Source organism: Peromyscus leucopus, chromosome 7 (assembly GCF_004664715.2).
Source record: "Peromyscus leucopus breed LL Stock chromosome 7, UCI_PerLeu_2.1, whole genome shotgun sequence".
Lineage (NCBI taxonomy): Eukaryota > Metazoa > Chordata > Mammalia > Rodentia > Cricetidae > Peromyscus > Peromyscus leucopus.
This window is the reverse complement of record NC_051069.1, coordinates 34,671,384-34,679,288: the sequence shown is the minus strand read 5'-3', so window position 1 is coordinate 34,679,288 and position 7,905 is coordinate 34,671,384. Positions and strand designations below refer to the sequence as shown.

General features: G+C 40.4%; 1 protein-coding gene across 1 annotated transcript; it reads left to right on the top strand.

Moving 5' to 3' along the window:
- Positions 1-6,610: 6,610 nt before the first annotated feature.
- On the top strand, positions 6,611-7,623 carry LOC114687784 (olfactory receptor 8B3-like). Its single transcript, XM_028862418.1, has one exon. The coding sequence runs from the start codon at positions 6,677-6,679 to the stop codon at positions 7,613-7,615; it is 939 nt and encodes a 312-aa protein (XP_028718251.1). The 5' UTR covers positions 6,611-6,676; the 3' UTR covers positions 7,616-7,623.
- Positions 7,624-7,905: the final 282 nt, after the last annotated feature.

Below are 7,905 nucleotides of genomic sequence, written 5' to 3'. Positions count from 1 at the left end.
GCTCACTCGAGCCTCTGCCAACAGGATCAGCTTTATTATGCTGCCAAGTCAAGGAGCAGGGTCCAATTTCCTGAGTGCTGCATTTAGAAAGGGGAGGTGAAGCATGATCCTAAGTAGTCTCAACAATAAAAACCCAGAGTCAGATGTTAGGGTAAAATCTGATAGATCAGAGAGAAGTGGAGCAGCCAGAAACCAGAGAGTTCTTACCTGTATGAAATCTCAGACCTAACAGGGTATCCTATCTTTAAGACTCCACAGACTGAATGGGGAGGGGTCCTGTCTTTACTCAGACAGAATCGGGATATGTCCTGTCTCCACCTGCCTTATATTCCTGTCTTCAACTCCCTAGTGCTGGGATTAAAAGTGTGGACCACTACCACCTAGTTCTGTTTCTCTTTTAGACTGATTCAATCTCATGTTGCCCAGGGTGGCCTTGAAATCCTGATCTGTCTGCTTCTTCCTCCCACATGCTGCGATTAAAAGTGTGCATCAGCACTGCCTGGTCTATATGGTAAATTAGTGGCTGGCTCTGCCCTCTGATCTCCAGGCAAGCTTTATTTGTCAGAACACAAACAAAATTTCATACAGTATTTCTCCCTTTTTGTCTAAACAAAAAGCGAAGGTTCTAACTAACAGAAAAACTATATATAGTAAGTACAATACCTATATACACGTATATACAGGCAATAATTACACCAACAATGTCTAGTCATTAGCGTTTGACAAATTCAAAGAAAATATTCTTATCTTGGTGAGTCCAAAGTGTTGTACCTAATTCACTTTCTATTCTAACTTTTATTACCAACTGAAAACTATCTTTTTATGTATCTCAATCTTATACACTTTACACCTCTTTTATGAGTGTTTTTTTTTAAATCTGGTAACAAGGAAAACTTAACTATAACTGTTTAGTCTTCAACTCCATCAGAAACCTGAGAAGGATATAATATTACCTGAGTAAACAGGAAATGTAGAGCAAACATCTTCCAAAAATAAGAAATGACAGAGAAACCACTGGCAGTCTGGACAGTCACTCAAGGTTCCTCTGCAATGTTGGTGCATTCATCTTTGGCTTATAGGCATAGAATATCTGACAGGCTTTTTTTGTGAAACAGGAATTTTGAAGAACTGCCCTTTTGGGATATTTGCTGTCCCACCAAATAAGAAACACAGAAACAATGCGAAAGAGAAAGCCGAGAGGTCAGAGCTCAGAGCCAAAATCTCACCCTTCCGCCTGCAGTGTCCCAGCCTCCCGAATGAGAGCTCTATTTCCTGTCTGCTAGTCTATTTAAAGAGACAGAACAAGCCACAGCTATCTCACCTCACCAGTTCCTCAGCTGGTCCTGTTTCCTCAGACTGGAAGCTTCTGTGTCCTCATCCCAATAGCTCTCAGCTGAACTGTGTTGCTCCAAAGCCTGAAAGCTTAACCAGCCAAATGCTTCTAGTTTCTGGTCCTCACGTCTTATATATCTTTTTGCTTTCTACCACCACTCCCTGGGATTAAAGGCTGGCTTTCTGGGATTAAAGGCGTGTGCCACCACCGACACACTCTTGCTATGGCTCTAATAGCTCTGACCCCCGGGCAACTTTATTTATTAACATACAATCAAAATCACATTTCAGTATAATTAGATTACCACCACACTGCCCCACCTTTTTTTTTCTTTTTTGCAAAGTTTGGCAGCCACTTTATTTTGTGTCCTGCTTGTCCAATTTGGACAGCATAGTGTCAGCAGTCAAAGTAGGGCCATTTTTTTTTTTTTTGCCTAGTGGCTAACTTACCACAAAGAAAGTACACTGCATATAGAGTATCTTTGATGCCCATCATCTTCTCTGAAGTAGATTGGTGCTACCAGCAGCATACATTTCTCATTGTTATAAAATTTCAAAAAACCTTTGTTATTAAAAAGTTTTAAATGCCATTTTCTGTAGATCTCTGAAGTGTTTGAAGACCACTTGCCAATTTAAATATACCTCTGTTTGACCTTGAAAACATACCTAATGTAACTAAAAGTTTGATTGTTGTAGGTGACTAACTACTAACCTGTATTTTTTTATTATCCTAAATAGTTGTTAATAATAACTTTCAAGGACTAGAAATTTGCATTACATTGTTAGATGAGCTGTATAGGTACAATACCTTAAACAAGAGTAGAAACATGTACACTATATTCTAATGAAAATAACTTTAAATTTGTATCAATATATAAAAATCCATATCAATGTACAATATTTAAAACTAGAAATTGTGGTTTTTGTTTAAAAGTAGATTTAATAATCTACCTTTTTATCCTAACATTTCTATAACATATATGCACTATAGCAAAAATAATCTCAATTATACATCAAAAGTCCAAGCCCATGTAAACTATTTAAACCTAGTAGTTGATTTTTAAAGTAGATTCAATAATCTACCTTTTTTTCCTATTTCTAGTGGAGGGTCACCTCCCTTGTTCATCATAGATAATGAGGGCTAAGGAGTAAGAGGGAGGGTATCTCTCCCCTGTCCACACTGCTTCATGACAGATAAGGACAGCTCTCTTACACTCACAACTTTGGGACTCTCTCCCCCACATCACCATGATCAGGGTCAGCTCTATTTTGCTGCCCAGGTAAAGAGCAGGACCTGCTCTTATGAGTGCTGCTGGTGTTGGACAGGAGCAGTTCTCATGCTTTTATGACCTCAGGGCCAGTTATCCTACCCATCTCAGGCACAGAGGGCAGGGGAAAGGGCATCTCTACCACCCATGCCACCATATGGCAGATGAGGAGTGGTACCAGATCTCCTGTACTCATGATCTTGGGACTGGTTTACTTGTATCCCATCAACAGAGTCAACTCTGCTTTGCCACCCAGATAGGTGCAAGGCCCCCTTCTCCAAGTGTTTCAGCCGTGAAACACTTGTTTCAGCAAGTGACCCAAGAGGGTCAGCTCCCTTGCCAGCTAGAGGCAGTAGGGGCAAGAGTGTAGGGCATCTTTCCTTCACCACCACCACCACCACCACCACCACCACCACCACTACCACCACCACCACCACCGTGCAGATGAGGGAGGTGGTACCAGTATACCCCTCTAAATCCCTAAGGGTTGGTTCACCATATACATATCAATAGGGTAAACTCCACTGTGTTGCCAAGGTGAGGTGCAGGACCTGTTCTCCCAATTGCTGTAGCCGGTCCCCCACCTGCTGCAGGTATAGAGAGAGGAGGGGAGGAGGACATCTTCTCCTCACCCAAGCCACTACATGGCAGATAAGAGAGTTATGACCTGCTCTCCCATTCTCGCACCCTCAGGGCAAGATCAACCATGTCCTCATAAACAATATCAGCTTTATTATGTTGGCTGGGTGAGGTGTGGTGTAGGATCTTCTCTTCTGAGTGCTTGAGCAGGTGAGGGGTAAAACCAGTTCTCCCTAGTGTTGCAGCCAGCAAGGGGCAGGGCCAACTCTGTCCAACCCTATCCTCTAGGCCTTCATGGTATCAGGAGACAAGGGCATCTATGTAGACCATGGTTGTATCAAGGCCATGAACCCACACATAGACCCGAAGCAGCCCATGCTCAGACATCACCATGGCATGGGTGACAATCAAGCCATCCATGTCAGCCCACTCCTCACTGCTTTCACTTCATCAGATATGCCTCTGTCCACAGGACATGAATCCTTCTGTCTGTCTCTCTCTTCATTACCACACCATACATTTGTTAACTGTAACAGTGCCTGCCTGCCTGTTCCCTTATGACTCCAGGCAAACCTCTGTTTTCTCTTTGGAAGTTAGTCTGGTCTGCCCAGGACCTGTGTGTGGGTCTCTGTGTCCTGCTCAGTCAATTAGAGCCTACTCTTAGGATTATTAAGCCATATAAGTTTATTTTATTGTATTGTTTGAGGTTGTATCATTTCCTTCCTCCTTCTCCTCCCTCCAAACCAACAAATGCCCTTCTCACTTTCCTTCATATTTGTGTGTGTCTGTGTGTCTATGAACATATAGGGGATGTTGCTGGTAGATTCCAGAATATCACATAGTACCCCTGAATCTGGAGTTATAAAGAATTGTGAGTCACTTCACTTGGGTGCTAGAAAAAGAACCCTGGTCCTCTACAAGAGCTGTAAGTGCTCTTAGCCTGAGCTGCCTCTTTATCCTTCACTTTTGCTCTTTTTATTCAATGCAGTGTGAGTAGTTTTAGATGAGGCAAGAAAAAGAAGCAAAACACACCAAATTGGAAAGTATGAAGTATAATGACATTTCTTCACAGAGAATGTGGTATTATATAGAAAATCCAAATGATTCAACAAAAATACATGTAATTAGAAAAGAAATTTGACTCAACAAAATATGAGTCAACACTAAAAGTAGAATTTTCAATGTATTAACAATAAATAACCTAAAAGGAAATTAAGAAAATAAGTCTATATACCAGAATATTAAAGAAGAATAAAATATTGGGGCTGAAGAGAGAACGTTCAGTAAAGTGTTTGATTCCCAAAAATGAGGACTTGAGAGAACACACTTTAAAAGATTGCCAGCTGTATGCCATGACATGGTTGTTGAAGTGAATAAATGAAGAATCCCAACTGTGGAAATTCCTATCTGTGTTTCCTGGATAAGGATTCTTTGTAATGTGACCTGCTATGGTAGTTATTCTACCATGGTGGACTATACCTTAAGGTAACGAACCCAAATAAACCAATTCCTAACCTGCTTTTGTAGGGCATTTTATCATAGCCACAAGAAAAATAACCATCTAAAATGAAAGAATTTTCTTCAGAATGACAGTATGAAAAAAATAAGACTCATTGGCTGAACAGGGAAATCAGATAGAAACTTCTAGTAGGTGTTTTATAAGTAACAATTTCTCAAGATATGTAAAGCTTTAAAAGAAGCACTTGTGGTGTTTCATGTAACATAGCACTGAAGGTGACATGTTACAACACCTACCAGACCCAGAACTTGGTAAGCCAAGAGTACAGCCTGTTCTCACTTAACTGCTGAAAGGAAGAGACAAAGAACCCAAGTCACAGATTTCTCCACAGAGCCTGAGATGATTGGAGAGATGGGAGTCTCTCTTTCTATATCCACTGGGAAATGACTTGTCACAGAGTGAAGAGAAAAATACAAGACAAATTTTAAATCCCTCTAGATTTATTATTAAAGACAGATTATTAATAATGGTGTAACATAACCCCAAGTTCCTTATTCTATCTAAATGCTTTTCTCTGGAGAAGAAGTAGGCACATACCACCCTGTTTATAAGCAAATATATTCTGCAGGTAACTTCACATGAAATCCTCAGAGCCTTATCAACTGGAACTGTGACAATATTGTCACAGATCATTTTTTTCTGCTTCCAGTAAAGACTCAAAGTATTAATCTCATAATTTTCTAAAATTCAGAGATCATTCCAGAAGATTTCAGGCATTAAGTCTTGACTATATCTTCTTAGAATGACAGGCTACAAATCCCTGGATTCTGAAATATTTCTTCCAGATAGGAACCTAAGAGATCTTCCAGGTTTGGACTGAGACTCCTAACAATGGGAATGGGTGTGTCTCTGACTCTTTTTCTCCTTTTGGGTTACAGTCCAGCCTCAATATGAGAACTTTTGTCTTATAGTTTTGTATCTTGTTTTGTCATGTTTGGTTGTTATCTCTAGGAGGCCTGCTCCTCTATAAAGGGAAACAGAGGGGAAATGGATCATGGGATGAGGAAGATGCCAGGGAGCTGGGAGGAATAGTGGGAGTGGAACTGTGGTTAGGATGTATTGTATGAGAGAAGAATCAGAGGGGCGGGTGGAGAGGGGGGAGAGGGAGAGAATGGTGATGTCTGGATCCCAGGCATAGTAATAGATTGCCTAATATAGGCTATCTCTTCCCTGTCTGATACAAATTGAGACTAAGTGAAAGTAGCAGAAGAAAGCATTCAAGGTGATCAGAGAGTGTTAAGAGTTGTTGGTGTTGATGGCCATTGGAATTGCAGCATCTCTAGTAGGGTTCTTATGCATGGGCCAGGACTCAAGTGTTCAGGATTCATGACTCTGTGAGATGGAGCAGCAGATACATCAATCTTGTTCTTATACTCTTACATTAGAAACATTCTTATCATTCATGCTATAGAAGAGGAGAATCTGTAGCAGCAAAAGCCAGCTATGGCTTGCCAAGGCATCTGTTTCAGACTTCATTGATGTAGAGAGAGCTTTAGTAAAGAACAAATTAGGTGGGAGAAGATTGAATCATTCTTTTTTTTTTTTTTTTTTTTTTTTTTTTGGTTTTTCGAGACAGGGTTTCTCTGTGTAGCTTTTGTGCCTTTCCTGGAACTCGCTTTGGAGACCAGGCTGGCCTTGAACTCACAGAGATCCGCCTGGCTCTGCCTCCCGAGTGCTGGGATTAAAGGCATGCACCACCACCACCCGGCTTGAATCATTCTTATTGCATTTTCCTTCTGCACTCCTTTTGTGCATTTTCTTATCCAGAAATAATGTTGAAATTTGGTACTTCTGGTCTTATGACTATAAGATAATTTGCTTGCAACTGTAACAGCTGATTCAGTATTATGTGTACACAGTTGGGGCTAGAAGAAACACTCCCAGAATATATATCACAGGTGGGAAGGACCCATGACTAGTGTGGATTATCTTCTAATGCAGCTCTTTTTCTTGAGTCCACAGATTGTCTTAGAGAAGAATGGATACAGATACTGTAAATGTCTCTTTGGTGACTGAATTCATTCTGGTAGGATTAACAGACCAGCCTGATCTCCAAATACCCCTGTTCTTTGTCTTTCTAGCAATGTACATGGTCACTGCATTAGGAAATTTGGGTTTGATGATTCTAGTTTTGCTGAATTCACATCTTCACACGCCCATGTACTTTTTCCTCTTTAACTTGTCCTTTATAGACTTTTGCTATTCTTCTGTGTTCACTCCCAAAATGTTGATGAACTTCATATTAAGGAGGAATGTCATTTCCTATGTGCAATGTATGACTCAACTCTATTTCTTCTGTTTTTTTGTTGTTTCTGAATGCTATGTGCTGACTTCAATGGCCTATGATCGCTATGTGGCTATCTGTAATCCACTTTTGTATAATGTTGTTATGTCTCCTCAAGTGTGTTTAAATCTAATGCTTGGTTCATATTTGATGGCATTTTCTGATGCTGTAGCTCACACTGTATGCATGCTGAGATTGACCTTCTGTGATGTCAACACTATCAATCACTATTTCTGTGACATCCTCCCATTGCTCCAGCTTTCCTGCACTAGCACCTATGTTAATAAGCTTGTAGCTTATATTGTAGTTATCATCAACATCATTGTTCCCACTCCTACCATTTTTATCTCATATGTTTTCATCCTCTCGAGCATCTTCCGTATCAGTTCCTCTGAGGGCAGATCTAAAGCCTTCAGCACCTGCAGTTCCCACATCATTGCTGTTTCTCTGTTTTTTGGTTCAGGTGCATTTATGTATTTCAAGCCCTCCTCTGCTGGGTCTATGGATGGGGCAAAAATCTCTTCTGTATTTTATACCAATGTAGTTCCTATGATGAATCCCTTAATCTACAGCTTGAGAAATAAAGATGTTAAGGTTGCCCTGAGAAAAACCCTGACAAGGTGGAAGGTTTGACTGGATACATATGTCTTTATGCCTACATGTTTGGGTACACGTATAGTTTTATTTAGTCAACACATTTGATTGGCAGCTCTGTATTTCACTTTTTCTTCTAAGAAAATTTTGTGGTTATTAACTTTTTTGATTTATTGAACTGGAAGAAACTATTACCAGAAGGAGAAACTTAAGGTTCTGCATGATGTGCTGAAATGTGTGTGTGTGTGTGTGTGTGTGTGTGTGTGTGTGTGTGTGTATAATGATAAAACAGCAAGTCCTGTACTCACAGTCATTATTCTCTCAGCCCT